The sequence below is a fragment of the Alligator mississippiensis genome, chromosome 14 (assembly GCF_030867095.1).
Source record: "Alligator mississippiensis isolate rAllMis1 chromosome 14, rAllMis1, whole genome shotgun sequence".
Taxonomy (NCBI): Eukaryota; Metazoa; Chordata; order Crocodylia; family Alligatoridae; genus Alligator; species Alligator mississippiensis.
Window position 1 is genome coordinate 45,277,589 of NC_081837.1, and position 16,226 is coordinate 45,293,814.

Sequence of the window (16,226 nt, forward strand, 5' to 3'; positions counted from 1 at the left end):
TAGCAGCACACGTGCTTCTGACGTTGATTTGCACTGCTTCACTAGAAGGACCAGGCCCTCAGAAACCACAGAAAGACAAATCGGTAGCAAGGGAGTCAATCCTCTAAATCTTGGCCGGTCCAGTTACGAGTTCTGTGTGAACAGGCCGTGGCAGTGGTGTCCTCTAAACGTGACCAGGGCCCAGCAGCTGATAAATCTGACTCACCCAGGCGTGCCTGTCTTGCCGTGGAAGTTCAGTGCAGCTGAGAGTACCATTTAAAACCATTCTGCTTTGGTAGCTTGTGCTGCTGGCTGAGTTTGGCACCGGACCTGTTGTGGTTTTCCACGATGACTGCCTGCTGATAGCCAGAGACGGGTTTGCTGCCAACAGTAGCGGTAGCTGCTTATCAGCATCGCCTGGCAGAGGGCAGGCGTAGAGCCGTATTGCCTGCAATTTCACACCTGCTGTAAGTTCAGGGAGGGTTGGCAGGAAACTTTACCTTCATTACCTGCATTTCATAACCCTTAAATGTATCGCCAAAGGGCCATGCCTAAGGAGTGTTGTGCAGCACTGTGGTGGGTGGCCTGCTTTGGAAGAGGACCAGTGGGGCTTCACATCCTCCCGTCTGTCTCCCTAGTCCCCAGTGTTGCCCCAAGCCCTATTTCCCCCTCCTCCAGATGCTTCCCTGCTTATGTGCTTTCCTGTCATATCATGGGGTAGACTTATTGCCATTAGCCCTGGCTCAGCATAGCTAGTTACTTGCAGCTTGGAAGCCCTCCAGGGCAGGGACTGCATGTATTCAGGACAGCTATGGAGCCGTCCATGTTTTGCGATGCTTAAAATACGTCGTTCGTAAGCTGCTGAGAGCAGCACATGTTCTGACACTGCTAACGGGCCTGTTCTTGCTCTCTAGTGATTCCTCACAAGATCGGGCGCGTCATTGAAGGGAGCCCGGCTGATCAGTGTGGGAAGCTGAAAGTAGGAGACCGCATCTCCGCAGTGAACGGCCAGTCAATTGTAGAGCTCTCCCATGACAGCATTGTGCAGCTCATCAAGGACGCAGGCAACGTGGTCACGCTGACGGTGGTGGCTGAGGAAGGTAAGACCCACGCGGCTGCATGGCACAGCAGCACGGGTGGGCTCAGACTGACCCCAAAGCCCCCCTGTAGTAAGTGTACAAACAGCCCTAGTCTGGCTTGTGCCTTTTTCAAGCTAGAAAACTTAGACAGAGGCTCTGCAGACAGGCCAAAGCTGGAAGGTAGGAAGAGGCCAAAAGAAGCTGCTCTGTTTGCCCTTCTTGCCCCAGACTACACAAAGCAAAGGGCAGGTTTTACTGCAAAGACAAGGCACAGGCTTCACGTGGGGCCCCGTGTCTCGGGCAGGAGAAGACTCCAAGCACAGCAGAGGCAGGAGGCGGCCCTCTCCTGCCCAGCCCGGGCTTCCCCTGTGCCCGGAGTCAGGGAGAAGCAGCTGCCCCTGAGGAAGTCAGCGATGGTCTTGGCGTTGTAGATGTGTCACCGCCGCAGGCAGCACATCGGGGGGGGAGCCCTTGTCCTGAACAAGCGGGCGACGGGGATGCCACGAGAGGCATCGCTGGCCGGTGGGACAGCTGCGCCTCGACAGCTCTGCTGCCAGCCAGAAGCAAAAGCCTCCGAAACCCAGCTGGATCCAGCCCTGAGACCCCATCCCCCACAGCCTGTGCTGCCTCCTGGCTGTGCGGCAACGTGCATTCCCAGGGCTTGCGAGAACTTGCTCTAGCTCTTGGTTCTCCTTAGCGTGCCGATGAAAGCACTCCTGTCCCACCAGAAAGCTTCTGTCCCGAGTTCTCTGCCTAGCTGCTAGCGCGTCCGCAGGCGTGGCGGCCGGAGCCTCTCAGCACCAGAGTGAACGTATGCAACTCCGCAGCCCCATCTTCAGAGGCCGCATTTACTCGTTGAGCTCCCCTGAAGCTGCACGCTCCCTGCAGGATTGTCCCCACACAAACAGCTCCCCATGAATATGTAACGTCCAGTCAGCTGAAGAAAAATGGCTGCTTCCAGCCTGCTTACCCTTGCTTTTTTCTGGATTGCTGCGTGTGGATTTAATTAAACCTGCTATCGTTATTTTGCCAGAAAGATGGCTCTCCCCACTTTAAATAATACATACCTAAAGCCAGCGCGTGGATAAAGCCAGTGGATGATTCTCTCTCATTCCATATTCATTGCAAATATTTAACGCACTATCTTGGCCTGTAATACAGAATATCAAAGGCTTAATTTACCTGTTCGTTAGTGCTTGAAGCAGAGAGGCTTTTTATATTTATAAAATCCATTATTTTTCAGTGGAGATTTTCACATTTATCAAATCTAATTCATTTCAGAGCAGAGGGATGCGCCTCAAAGCAGTCACCCAGAATGACGCTCTTACTGCTTCTGACATTGCAGCTGGGGTTGCACCAGAGTCCATTGCTGTCTGATTTTGCCAACCTTGTCCCCGGGATAAATAGTCTCTGCCATCAGCGTTTGAATGTAATCCCCTTCCCCAGCCCCTTGCTCCTACACACGTGCACGCAGCCTGTAAAAACAATGATCTCGGTTTTTCTTCATTCCTCAGTCTTAGGGGATTTACCGTAGGAGTAAAACATGGACCCGGGTGGGACTTGGTGGTGAGAGAAATGTGTAGACCAGATGACAAAACCAGGCCCAAGGGGTCACCCCAGCAAACCACGTGGTTTGGAAGAGCTGAAGTGCGAATGTTTGGTACATGGAGACTTACGTAACGTTTGGCGGCAAGGCAGAAATCCTTGTTGCTCGTAAATGAGAGTAAATTACAGTTTTTAAAATAATCACTGGTTTGGGCTTGAGGAATGCAGCACAGCCAGCAGCAGCTGCAGAGCGAGGCAGCCGCCGCCTCCAGTTCACCCAGCGCCAGGTAGCGCAGCCTCCGCAGCAGCACCTCCCCTGGAGAAGGGCGACGGCCGGCGCGGCTCCATCCCACCTCCTGGTCATTTGTGCCCCAGGGCTGGCTGGGCCATGCAGAACCCGGTCATCCTCATGCTGCTGCTGCTCGTTGGCGCTGAGAACACGGAGGGGAGGGAGGATAATGTGGTCCCAGGGAGCAAAGCACCTGTGTAACCAGGAGCAGCGCAGCCCAGATTGATCCTGCTATTCCCCAGGGCATCATCTTCCACGTGAGCTCTCTAGATTGGCAGTGAAAATCCAGCCACGTAACCCTGCTGGCTCCTCTCCTTCCCTCTGGCTTTCGCAAACGCCTGATCTTTGTTCTTCATCCTTTGTTCCAAAATTTTCTTTAATTCTCAGAAAACAAACTCTGCTTCATGCGCCAAAAGATGTTCTCAAACATTTTTCACAAAAGCAGGAACCTGTCAGCCTCTGTCATGTCATAAGCAGCAGCGCGAGCTGATCAGGGAGAGAGCAATGTGTACAGACAGAAGGCCTTTTCCTACCTGTGCTTATTAATTAAAACTCTGGCTGGAAACCAGGAGCAAATGCTGGCATTTGTCTTTGCAGAAAAAACCTCTTGGAGGCATGTCATGGCAATAAGGCCAGGCAGTCCTGTGATGAGCTCTGCAGGGCCTGGCACAGCCGCGAGAGACAGTCTAATTGCCCCGTCTGCAGTGGGGAAGCCAGGGGATGCATCTCTTCCCTCAAATGCGCATGCTCGCTCCTGTCTTGTAATGAGTGATTACCCAGAATGGCGAAAGCCCCGCACCTCTGGGCAAATGGGGCTGGAACAGCTGAATGACTCCCCACTGGAGACCTTGTTTTCGGACTTTGGAACTGCTGGAGAAGTCCATTCCAGATTTCTAGCTAAGGGGGTTGCAGGTACAGTGCATGGTGCTGCTCTTTCAGTGCCAGGGTACCTTGTTTTCACACCGTGTCCATCTAAGTGGCAGGGGATTGACCGCCTGCCCCCACCCATCATGCTTTGCATTGGGCAGGACCCTGCACTGAGGCTTTTACTGGTAACATCGTTGTGGCTTGAACCCAGCTCTCCCCAGTGAAGCCACGTTGTTCTCCACGGAGCTCCCCCAGCGGCTGGGCTTCACCACGGGGCCGTTTTGAGAGCGCAGCACTCACCCCCATATCACGTCCCCCTGTGCTGCCCAGCAGCTTTGCTTCCTGTTCATGCAGAGTCTGCCTGCCAGCTCTCCCCAGTGCAGCAGAAGCTGCTTCTGAGTGGGAAATGTGGCTGCCGCCTGCCTCCATGTCACAGGCAGCTGGCAAGCAGGAGAGTCCGATCGGCCCAGCCTCCTAGCTAATCCTCTTGTGCTGTTCACTTCCCCCATGCCAGCACCTCTAATTGGGAGTCTTTTTGCTTTGTTAGAGCATCGTGGTCCCCCTTCAGGAACCAACTCGGCCAGGCAGAGCCCTGCGCTGCAGCACCGAGCCCTGGGACCAGCACAGCCCAACCCTGCGACCACAGACAGGTACACACAGCACCGAGGTGCTCGGGCCACCGGGATCCGAGCGCGAGCAGAGGAGCTGACTGGTGGGACCCTCCAGGCCACGTCTCCATTGGAGGCCTGCATGCACAAGTGGGTCAGGCAGAAGGCGCATTGGCCTGCAGGCAGCCCCCATCCTGGTGCAGAGGGCAGCCCCTTCAGCCATGTCTAGACAGGACACACAGAGTCTAGCCCTCAGGGGACTCAGTGTCCAGGTGAGCGTGATGTGACCAAGTCTCTATTCCTCTGTCCTGCAGGGGAGCCACAGAGGGCGATACCGGAAAGGAAGCATCTAGCACCTACAAGGTCTCCTGGCCAGAGCACAAGCACTTGGCCCAGCCTGACGCAGGGATTCCCTCGGTGGTGGGCAGCCGGCATTCCCAGGTAAGGCACCACTGTGGGGCCCAGGAGCTACACGCAGCCTGAGGATGCTCAGGCAGGGGCAGGCTGCACAGCGTAATGCAGCGCTCCACAAAGGTGCTGGGCAGGCTCCGAACAAGCGGCTCTGCCTGCCATGCAGCTGTGCTAGCTCAGAGCCTGGAGCCGGCGTCTGCACTCAGTGTGGCGCTGCCCGAGCTAATTAGTCAGCTGCTTCTCGGCAGGCTAATTAGTCATGGCAGTGCCCCGCACTGCTGCGGCCTGTGCCACTTCTGGCTCGGGAGCGAGCAGGGTATCTCCACGGCGCTGCATCGCCCTGTTTCATGGGGGCAAGCTGTAGCACTCAGCCTGCCGCCGTCTGCATGCCAGGGGCATCGGATGTGCTTCCTGGCATAGACGGCTACCAGTCTGTCGCAGAGGAAAGATCCTGCTAACCTAAGACAGGACGTGCTGGCTAGGCCCAGGTCAGGCAGGAAGGAGGTACCGGTGCTACAGCGACCTGTTCTAATGTCACCTGTTACACACGTGCTCTAAAGACATGACTGATCATTAGAGCTCTAATGGACACAAGCCTGTGAGTCTGGGCGACTGCACAAACCCATAGACCTTCCCTGTCTAAACATCGATGCGTAGCTAAGAAACAGCACAAGGAAAGTGCTCCTCTGATTTTGGCTGGGTTCTGCCTCCCCTGCCCCCCACACACACCTAATCACATGTGAGCTGCGCTGACTTCAAATTTCATGGCATATTGCCCTGAATTAAACCCACCCTGCACCGTTTTGTATTAAACCTCAGCTAGCAGGCGCAGGTGGGAAGGCTTCTTTGGCCTTCTGAACTGCTTCTCCTTAAAGCCTAGGGAAACTCGGCCATGTTTTCCAACAGAGCTGAGGTTAAAATCTGTTCACAGCATTCCTCAGCCCACACCTCCATCTTGTTTATCCGCTTCCCTAAGCAGAGCCTTGGCTGTTATCCAGTAGAGCTGGAGAGAGGCCCTCGGGGCTTTGGATTCAGTCTTCGTGGCGGAAAGGAGTACAACATGGGTTTATTCATCCTGCGGCTTGCTGAGGACGGGCCTGCCATCAAGGATGGGAGAATCCACGTGAGTTATTTGGATCGCTTGTGAGTTCTGTCAGCTCGGAGAAGGCGGCATTCACAGGATATTTTATGGCTCGAGGAGGCAACAAATCTTCTTCCCTGTTAGTGCAGTATCCCAGCAGGCAGCACAGGTGTTGATAGTGCTGCCATCTTTGAGTCAGAGTTGCAAGTGCCACCATGCTCGCTGGGTGTTCAGGCCAGGCGCTGCCCATCTACGGCGTAGTGAGACACGTGTCCCATAACCTAGGTGTCCGGTACCCGGAGAAGCGTTTTTCGGATGCCTGCAGTGAAGATGGCTCTGTGAAGCATGAGGCCTGTGAGAGATTCCCGTAGTCCAAGTAAACGTGGGCTTGCCCTAGCTGTCCGACCTGGCATCTGTTCTGGGCTTCTGCAGGGTGCCACGCTCTGGAATGTGTCCAGACCCGCTTCTTCCCAGCCGTGGCTCCGTGATTCCTCTTGTGAACATCGTCAGGTTCCCACTGTGCAGTCCTGGCTCTGAAGCAAACCACCAGGTGCAGAAGGCAAAGTGTGAAGCAGCCCCACGGCGGGCAGAGCTCTGAGACCCATGTGCAGAGCCAGGTGTACCTGGGCACCACTGACTCACTGGGAGTCCTCTCCTTTCTCACAAGTACCTGAACCCCGTCCTGTTGGTCCATAGCCTGCAGAACAGGGTTAAGGCTCAGCGAAGTGCCAGGGCTGCTGCAGGGCTTAATTGGATGTAAAATTCTTAAGTATTATTAGATGTTAATTATCCCAATTCTTTACAGTAATTAACTGTTTCCTTATGCTTGAGAGCTTCCTGAAGCATGTTGCTGCTGCTTCTGTTTTCTGGTATTGCTCCTTCAAGTGGGGTTAGTCCAAACGCCAGAGATTTACTTCCCAGCTACACAGACAGGGCTTGCACTGGAGAAATTTCTCAGCCATAAACAGCGTCCAGCAGGCACAGTTCCCTGCGCCCAGGCTGCATCCAGCTTTTTGTAGGCTCCTCTCCCAGGCTACCGGGACAGTGACAAAGCTGTTTGGGGTCTGTTCTGAAAAATGCCCTTGGCGCACGGATCTGCTCCTCCGCTGAGCCTCGGTGCCAAAGCCGGCGGTGGGCGGCCGGTTTGACTGCAGGGCTCTGTGGTGAGAAACACCACCACGGGGGTCCCTGCTTCCCTGCAGAGGCCCGTCACCTGCCCACCTAAACCCAGCTGTGTTCGGTCGGTGTTGGTGGCTTTGGCAGGGCTGCTGAGACAAGGCCCCGTCCTTCCTGATATCACACCTGAAAGGAAGAAAATGGTGGCTCTCCTTTTACACCCCTGGGTTTCTAGCTGTGCCTCTACACTAGTAAAATGATCCCCCTGTAGCTCCATCTGTGGTAGATTGCTACCACATTCATGTAGACGGTCACAGCAGGACAGTTAAGGCACCTGCATCCCATCTGAACCACGGCTGCCACTGGAGCTGCCCCCCAGGAGAAGCTTTCAGTGTCTCTCTGCTCACGGGAGTGCACACAATCGTGTCCTTTACGGCAGGGAAGGGAGAGCTCTTGCAACAGAGAGGTCAGGGGGTGAACAGATTTAATGCTTGTGACAGCATATAAGGTGCTAAGCTAAGGAGAACAGGCTCGAGAAACCTGCATGTAGGATGTAGCCTAGACATGCCCCAGCCAGAACCAGAGCTCAGCGTCATCACGTTCACCATCACGTGTTGCTGAGTACCTCGCACTTTGGCCGCTGGGATGTGTCCAGTCCCTGCCTGGTCCTGTCTCAATTTCAGAGGCCAGCTTATGAAAGTTGCTCTAATTGCCCAGGCCTGGATGCTAGAGGCTGCCCCAGTAATGAAGTGCAGCTTTGGCCCCATATTTAAGGGGTCTGTTTTCCAAAGCTCTTTGCAGCTCCTCTCTCGGGACACAGTTTCCCAGGGACACAGAGGCGGTGTGAGAGTTGCAGTCCTGGCAGGTAACTTGTCGCCTTCTCCTGAAACAAAATGTTATATAACTGCCCCAAGGCGTGGGCTCTCTCAGCTTCAAGCTTTATGCGGTAGTGACACCTAACGGCAGATCAGTTCCACTGCTATGGCCTTGCAGCCCTTTGTGGGATCCAGCCCAGAAACTTTCTGGTGCTTACAAAGGGAGAGTAAATCACAGCTGCCTGCCCATTACCTGAGACGGTTCTCAATGTGCAGGGCCCTCCCAGCTGACCGCTCATTAGTGAGTGAGGAGTCGAGCAGTGGTCTCTCACCCACGAAACAGTAAATCTTTCCCTCGGTAGAACCCACTCGGCTATAGCAGCGTATTGTTAAGTCGCTGCTTCTTAATTTGGAGCCATTACCGCGTCACTTGTAACGCCTGAGTTAAGCATATATTTAACATGTTTTTAAAGAGCCGTACGCTGGAGGTCCCCATAGCCAGGCGTAAAGCCCATTCCTTTGTAAGACATACACAAGAGCATGGCTGTAGCTGCACTGCTTAAATAACTGGTCTGCATTTATTCTGTGGCGTCGTGGAAAGCCTCCTGAGATCTGCTAGTGAAAGTGGCTTAGAGCAGCCACGCAGAGCTCTGCGTGCCTCGGCCACGCTCTGCCACGGAGTCTGATGACCAGTGATCGTGGGAACGGGTTTCACGCGTGAGAGGCGGCAGGCTTGTCCGCACATATGGCTGCTCTGGTAGCACTGTAGAACACGCTCGTGGTGACGGAGCTTAACCTGGCTGGTGTTTCTCTGCAGGTTGGGGACCAGATTGTGGAGATCAATGGGGAGCCCACCCAAGGAATCACTCACACACGAGCCATCGAGCTGATCCAGGCTGGTGGGAACAAAGTTCTTCTTCTCCTCAGACCCGGGACAGGCTTGATACCAGATCACAGTAAGTGATGTGCCATGCCGAGCCTTTTGGCAGCACTCCTTCGACCGTTGGAGCTGTCTCTGTCCCACCTTGGCTTTTAAGGAGAATGTGGAACAAATTCCCCCTCTCTTCTCAGTGAATAAATGGGCCTGGCGGGAGCTAGGAAGACACAACGTGATTCTGTGCATGTGCTTGTCACCCCATCTCCTGATCTGGTGAAGAGAAGTGTCCCCACCTGTCGGTACTTAATTTCTATTCTCCTGTGCCCAGATGTGGTAACAAAGGGGCTCTTGCCTTTGATACCAGAATAATGCTCCCGTACAGCATAGAAGGCCCAGGTCAAACTGCACAGCCAAGGCAGCTCTTTTTGCAGAGTTTTACTTGTTTCTTCTTAACTGTCAAATCCCAAAATGTTTAATGTTTTCCAAGCCAAGACTGGAAGGAAAGGGAAGGCGTTTGCCTGGAGGACTATGGTTGTGTTCTTCATTGAGCTTGGTGGCTTTGCACATAAGACAGCAAGGCGCAAATCCATGAGCACTTTGCCTGGGCAGGAAGACAAATGCCTGCAAGAACTTGGTGTTCCATTCACGGGGGAAGGCCTTACACACAGGTCTGAGTTTGACTTCAGGGCATCTGGCAAAAATCAGAGATCTGATGTGGAGCTGCAGCAGCATTTCCAAACAAAACACGTGCCCCGGGAGCTAGAGGAGTGTTCCTCCAGCTGTCCCTTCGTGGCTGCGGTCAGGCTTCTGATGGGACGCTTTGGAAGACCTGCTGCTGCTCCACAAATGTACATGCTTTTGAGAAACCAGTGAAAATCAGAGCTCCCAAGCATGCCGCAGTCTCTGCAAATCTGTCAGTATTCTTTTACCGTAAACGGGCAGTGACTGACATTCACATAGGAATGGTGAAGTCACTCACTAAAGTGTTTCTTTTAGTGTTTTCTCTCCTCCCCAAGAAAGGTAGAAACTATCTCAACACGTTGCAGTCCTACAGCGTGGTGCCCTATTCAGTTAAAAAGTGATTTAGTCTGAGGAATGAAAGCTCAGGAACATCTGTTCTCGATTGTTAACCAGCACTTTAGATCTCCACAAATGCACATGTTGAGTTCCTGTGCATCTCCTATGCAGCTAGTGTGGATGCTGTTAGTGCTTAGTTAGTGGTGGTATTTTGAAAATGAACCCATTGCTCTTTGGGCATCTTAGACCTGGTTCTCTCAGAGGGCAGCGCGGATCCTGAAGTTCCTGCGCCTGTCCCTGATAGTGACTGTTAAACCTAATTGTGCCATGAACTGAAATTACTGTGAACTGAGAAGAAACATTGGATGAGCTACGTAAGAGTTATGCACTGTGTCCTGGCACCACGGGGACGTACCGCTTCACAACAAAGGCAGCCATCGGTCTTAGGCCGCAGCCCCCGCTCGCTGAGCTGTGCCAGGCCGGCGGGAGGCAGTGTAGGGAGGGAGGGTGGTTCCACACTACACTGCGGTGTCGCACTTGACTTGTGTGGTTGTGGTGACATCTGTTGCTCTGTGATTTGGTATATAGTCCGGGCTTTTTCTCTTCCTCCTTCAGGTTTGGCTCCTTCCGGTTTGTGCTCCTACGTGAAACCTGAGCAACACTAAGGCTTTCAGTGCTTTTCTTGGTCTTTCCTTAAAGACTTGGTAAATCTGCATGTCTTGTGATTCACCTCTTTCTGTTTTTTAAAGTCCAATGCTGTAAGTGATAGCTTCCCCTTCTCCCTGTATCGGTTTTCTTTGGGCTTCCCTTGTAACGATGTTGGTCAGGGATTTCTGTGCGCGTGCCATAGAAGCCCGAAGCTGTGCCGAGTCCTGTGTTCAGGGCATGCACGTCGCAAGCCCCCGCCAGTCTGCAGAGGTTACGCACCATCCCAGGGGCTGCTTTTTGAACCGCGGTGCTCTCAGCAATGTTGAGAACCTAAAGTTTCATGTGCAAGAAAAATGTGATTCCAAAAATCAATGTAAGCTGTTCTGTTTTAGCAACTGGAGTGCTAGGATCACATACGGAAAGTGTGTAACAGGGAGCCTCTCTAGTATGTTGTGTGCAAGTGTTTGTTCCGTGGTGTTTAGTCACACTGCTCTGTCTGCTTCCAGGTGATTGGGATCGTTTCAGTCCATCATCTTCAAACATAATATATGATGAGCAGTCACCATTGCCCTCCTCATCACATTCTGCTTTCACACCTGACGTGGCTCGTACACCAGTATCAGAAGACACTTTAAAAAAAGTTCAGATGTCTGAAAAACTGGAAGAAGTGCAGAACACTGTGCCTGACAAGAAAAGCACTTTAACTGAAAACCAGTCAGAGAGGATGCACCTGACTTCTACCCAGAAGAATATGAACAGATGGGACCAGGCCACCGGCCCGGGGTATCGGGAGACGAAAACTAACCCAGGCTTAGTGAGTGGCGACATCAGTGGCAGAGGCAGATCTACAAGTCCACAAAAGCCGGGTGTTCCTAAGGAGCAGAGGACTCGCAGCCCCAGAAAAGTGGAGCCTAAAAAACCACACAGCAGCCTCCCAGACCTTTCTGGGAGTCCAAGAAGGGGTGAGAAGAAACACGCAGAAATCAACACAAACACGGCGTGTGAAAAAGGCCCTCTCAGGGGAGCCCACGGCAGATCTGCCAGTCCCCAGAAGCATCCTAGTAAAGGAGGAAACGGAGAGAAATTACCCAGGCTACCAGACTATCAAGGTCGAACAGCTGCTAATGATGCTACTGAGACTGCTGAGCAGGTCAAAGATGGCAAAGACAAATCAGAAGTCGCAAGGAAAGACATGAAGCAAACCGTTTCTGCGAAGGATGAGAAGTGGTCTCGAGAGAGAAAGCACCCAAGACCAAATGAAAAGACTGTTCTGTTTAATAAGGCCAGTGAACCCAGGAGAAACGCATCTGAATATGAACGTGGAGAGGAAGCAAACTCTGGAGAGGCAGCTTCTGGCAAAATCAAACCTGCAAGTCTTTCCGATACCGCACTGCTTTCCATGGAGGCACAGGGCAGGCCGGATCCTCGAGAGGCAGCTCTTCTGCACCGAATCCAGAGAGACAGAGACTGGGAGTCAACTGATGAAACCAAAGATGACGGCATTTCAAAACCTGACAGCAGTTCTCCAGTCAGGAAAGCACCAATAACTCCTGGACCTTGGAAGGTACCAAGTGCACGTAAAGTCACAAAAGCAACAGGTGTGACTGAAAAACGGGTCTGACTGAACTTTTTTTAGGACATGTTTTAATCAAGTTTCTAATATGGTCAATTAAAAGAATCATTTCTTTTCACAAAGCTGTCATTTTTCAGGAACTGTGATTAAGGGGGTGGGAGGGAGCATTCGATTTGTTCTTAACCTATCTAACTGCATGAAGGACCTTTGGGATCGCTTATAAGAAACTCTTCCACAAGCTGCTGCCCCTCGTCATTTTGAAGGCGGTGCCCTGCTGCTCAACATTGCACTGCTACAGCTCTCAGATAGTATTGTGAGTTTCTGAACAACATTATTTAATGCCTATATTGCCAATGTGATCATGATTCACTGCTTGTTCTTGTGCCAAGTTATCTACTGTATCCCATCCAGTTAAACTTTTTCATCTCTGTTTTCCAGCCACAGAAAAGGCAAGGTTTTGATGAAAATGAGTATTTTTTCTCAAAAAGCATGTTGCATGTTTCCATGGGGAGGTACCCACACCCTCACTGCTTCAGTAAGAAGTTGGGTGGCTGGTTCTAGCAGCAGCAGCCCTGCCCCGCTCACGCTGCCCCAAGCAACACTTTTCCCTGAAGGTCCCTTAAGCTGCTTTGAAATAGTTTTGAGAGTCTCTGCATTTCTGGGGAGGGGAGAGGAGAGGAGAGGAGAGGAGGGGCCTTGCTTCCAGGTAGCACAGTGGATATTCCAGGGTCCTGACTCAGTGGCGATGCTTGCTAGGAGAGTGAGGGATGGCATGCCGCACCCTGGTGCAGCCCAGAGCCCCCGCTGGCTGGCGGGGCAGGATCTCGCCTGGCGCTTTTTGGACACTGAGGAGGCACTCGCCACACGCGCCTCCGCCTCCCGTGGGCGCCGTGCGTTGGAATCCTCCGTGATATCTCTAATGCCAGTTCATTTCTTGTCTTGCCTGTAGGCTGAGTGTTGATCTTTGAGGCAGAACCACCACGGTCAGCTTCCGAAGCAAGGAGTCCTCCCCTTGCCTGTGCCTCCTATTAGAAGTCTCCTGTATTTTATGTTTAATACGTGATTTGTTTTAAATGTGATGGTTTAAGAGTGGGGAATCGACGATGTACAGGGTACATGAGACTTAATATCTATTCTTTGGGCTCTAATATGTATTTAAAGATAATGCTGAGGAATGAGCAACAACGTATTTGCGTATCAGTCACATAATGAACTGGAAGCATAGCAGTCTTCAGAAAGTGCAAGGTTTGGATTTCTAAATAGTATCAGCAATGGATCTGCTTCTGCAAACAGACTAGCAGCAGCTCATTGGTCCAGTTTGCAGAGGCCGGTAGGGAAAAAAGGGTCAAAAAGCCTAGCTCGCTTGCTGAGCCCTCATGTTAAATCTGAAGCGACTGTGACTGGCTCATTAAAGACCCAGCTGACAGCAGCCTGCTTGGGTCTAGAGGTGTTGTGAAGCTTCGTGAGGCAAAGCAGATGAGTTCCAAGCTTGCACTAGAAACTTTTTGGAAATACAGACGACTCTACTTGGCAGCAGGTCTAAATTAAGAACAATCCTAAAATAGGCTTCAGACAGTCCTCTGCTGCTTCCTATTTTATGAATCCATTAATTTGCTGTAGCACAATATGTACAAATACTCGATATTGTAGAGTATGACTGTGAAAATATTTAATATTTGAACTAGCCTATGTAGATATTAACCATGTATTCTTGATTGGTAAACCTCTCGGAGTCTCTTCATTAAGAGTTGTATGCACCTGTGCTAGCCATTGAGTACAGTACCAAATTCAGAAACTTAGCACCATTGAAATCCCTTTCCCTTCCTGTCGGCAAGTACCCATCCAAATGCTATTTTTTCTGATCGTTTGCATTGTGACCTGATTTGGTGTCCTATCTGTTTGTGATTCCTCCTTTCCAGAGAACCTGTATCTGTACTTACTGTATAAGATGACTTAGCAATGTGGCCTTGGAATGCTAAGCAACATATGGATGTACTGGATGTAAATGTTTATATATTGTACAGCACCTTTATATATACTTCTGAGGTTCGGACTAGAGAGAGACCTGTAAATCGCTCATTATTTTTTATATAGATATTAAAAAGAAACTCCAGCTCGTGGCCTGCTGGTTCTTGCCCTGTATGATGTGTGTTTGTTGCCTTTCAGCAGCGGTGGTATTTTTCAGATGACAAGGTAATGTTCAGTGAAAATGTGTTTCTCTCTTTTCTTAATTCACAGTTGACTGCAGTCCGACAAAAAAGATGGCAACGCATCATCTGATGATCGTTTGCTTCTGTAGTTTTATTTGTACCTAAACACAGACATTTTGTTAACTATTGTCACTTGCTTTTCCGTCTCGCAGCCTCTCGTGGTACAGCAAAGAGTTTTGCAGAAATGATTTATTACAAAAAGGGACCTTTGCCAGCCTGCCCCTTACGATGTGAGCGGGAGGAAGGCCGTTACGAAAAGGGATCCCTTTGTTCCGGCAGAACATGAGCTCCGTGACCGACTTCAACCGTAATATATTAGAAACTAGCCACTGTACCACAAGGAAGGGAGAATGTGAGCTGCACCTCGCAGTGGAGCTGTGCCTCTGGGGGAAGCTTCTTCACAAGTAACACGTGAAGAGAAACAAATGAGCAACCGCAGCGCCCATCGGCCTGCTCTTCGGTTTTGTCACTGAGGATTTGGGCCTTACCCTTCTGAGGCAGGTGTGTCTATAGAGTTAAGGCACAGTGAAGTGGAAAGCTTTAAGACTTACCAGATGGCCTTGACCCACCTCCTCCAACCTACTGCCACGAAGGTGGATACGTGTACCCACCCCACTGACGGTAGGTAGCTGCTGAACTGCCCCCGGAGCGCTTTAAGGCGTCTCACACCCGGATGCAGTCCTGTTCGCTCGTTCTGCTAAGGCCTGCGGGTTAGTGTCGTGCGTTAGTGTTCTCGAAACTATCCTCTCTCCTGGTGGGAAACAGCCCTCCTCGTGTAAGCAGCATGACTCTGCTATGCAACTGATGGCTCGAGTGTGTTCATCTTGCAGCCCTGAATTTCACTGCCTCACTCAGAAGTGGGTTGTGGGTTGGCTTCACCAGTTTATTCTGCAGGTGATGAAATAAGCTGTGGGTGACCCTCCAGGTAAGAAATACTGGTGACAGATCTGCCAGAGGTTGCGAGCACTCTGCAGCCAGCCACCGTCCCTCTTCTCTCTGCTCTGCCCCTCTGCCTGGAAGGCAAGTGCTGAGTCGCAGCGTGTGGTCAGTTCACGGTTTAATCTTCCATAACTAGAGGGAGGTTAGAGAGTCGGGTGTGAAAGCAACCAGATCAGAGTATACCAACAGTCCCATTCCAGACCCCTCAGGTTAGTGGGCTGTGATGCTTGGGGCCTCAGTGCTAAGTGTTGTCAGGGACATGGCAGCAGTGACAGGAGCTGGCCACCACCTAACAGTGGCAGAGTCAGGAAAGGGCTCAGCTGTTCCATCAGCCCAGCGCAGTGACCACCAGAGCATGCCCGTGGCCATCTCAGCTGCACTTACTCTGATGTTGAATCGGGAGCATCTCTCTGTATGTGCCTGATTCCCAGGCACTACAACCACCAGCATCAGGTGCCAGGGAACAGAGCAGTCCTTGGACACAGTGCCCCTTGCTTTGGCTTTCAGACAAGCCTGACGGCGAAAGCAATGCAATCTGCCTGTGGCCAAGAGGGAGCAGAACACAGTGCATGTGCACAGTGACAACCCAACAGCTGGCCCAAAAGGGCACCCCCTGGCAGGGACCCCACCTGCTGAGGAAGGTGCAGTCATGGATGAGACTGTGCTCCAGGATGAGGCTGGTCTGCGTATCCTCCGGCCTGAGCGTCGGTTCTGGTACCACGGGAACTGGGTGCTGTTGTTTAGGCAGATGGCGGTGCACTGGCCGTGCACGGGGCTGGAGCCAGGGACAGAAGAACCCCCAGGGGAGGGCGTCACAGCAGCCAGGACATCCCTGCAAGCTGCAGCAACTGGAAGCCCGTGTACAAGGGCTCGGGGCTGGCAGGGACACGGCTCTGGAGGTGAGGGACACACCAGCTCCCTGCTGCTCACTGACTGCAGGAGGCCGTGGGACGGAGCAGCACGAGTGGCTGGGAGGGCGCCTGCTTGTGAGACAGGCTCCTGCCTCTGGCCCCAGGAGAGCAGGCTGGGCTGGGCGCACTGATGCCGTGAGCACAGGCGTGCAGGTGACGGGCAGCCTTCAGCACTGGGCTCCATCACACCTGCCCCCGTCCTTGCACAGCGGGCCTGTGCGGCTCAGGGACAGGCGTGCCCCTCAGCAATGTCCTCACACA

The 16,226-nt window shown here is 52.2% G+C and overlaps 1 protein-coding gene across 6 annotated transcripts in view; it reads left to right on the forward strand.

Annotated features, from left to right (window-relative positions):
• Positions 1-14,047, forward strand: part of MAGI3 (membrane associated guanylate kinase, WW and PDZ domain containing 3) — a 172,801-nt gene extending 158,754 nt beyond the window's left edge. The window contains exons 16-23 of one of the 6 annotated variants that reach the window (XM_059717335.1): positions 894-1,079; positions 3,490-3,804; positions 4,307-4,409; positions 4,682-4,808; positions 5,755-5,901; positions 8,608-8,746; positions 10,300-10,388; positions 10,839-10,928. In XM_059717335.1, the coding sequence (XP_059573318.1) occupies positions 894-1,079; positions 3,490-3,804; positions 4,307-4,409; positions 4,682-4,808; positions 5,755-5,901; positions 8,608-8,746; positions 10,300-10,349 (1,067 nt within the window). In that variant the 3' untranslated portion in view covers positions 10,350-10,388; positions 10,839-10,928. Of the gene's footprint in view, positions 1-893; positions 1,080-3,489; positions 3,805-4,306; positions 4,410-4,681; positions 4,809-5,754; positions 5,902-8,607; positions 8,747-10,299; positions 10,389-10,838 lie in introns of all 6 variants that reach the window. The other 5 variants (XM_059717336.1, XM_059717331.1, XM_059717332.1 and 2 more) reach the window with 5 other exon arrangements.
• Positions 14,048-16,226: the final 2,179 nt, after the last annotated feature.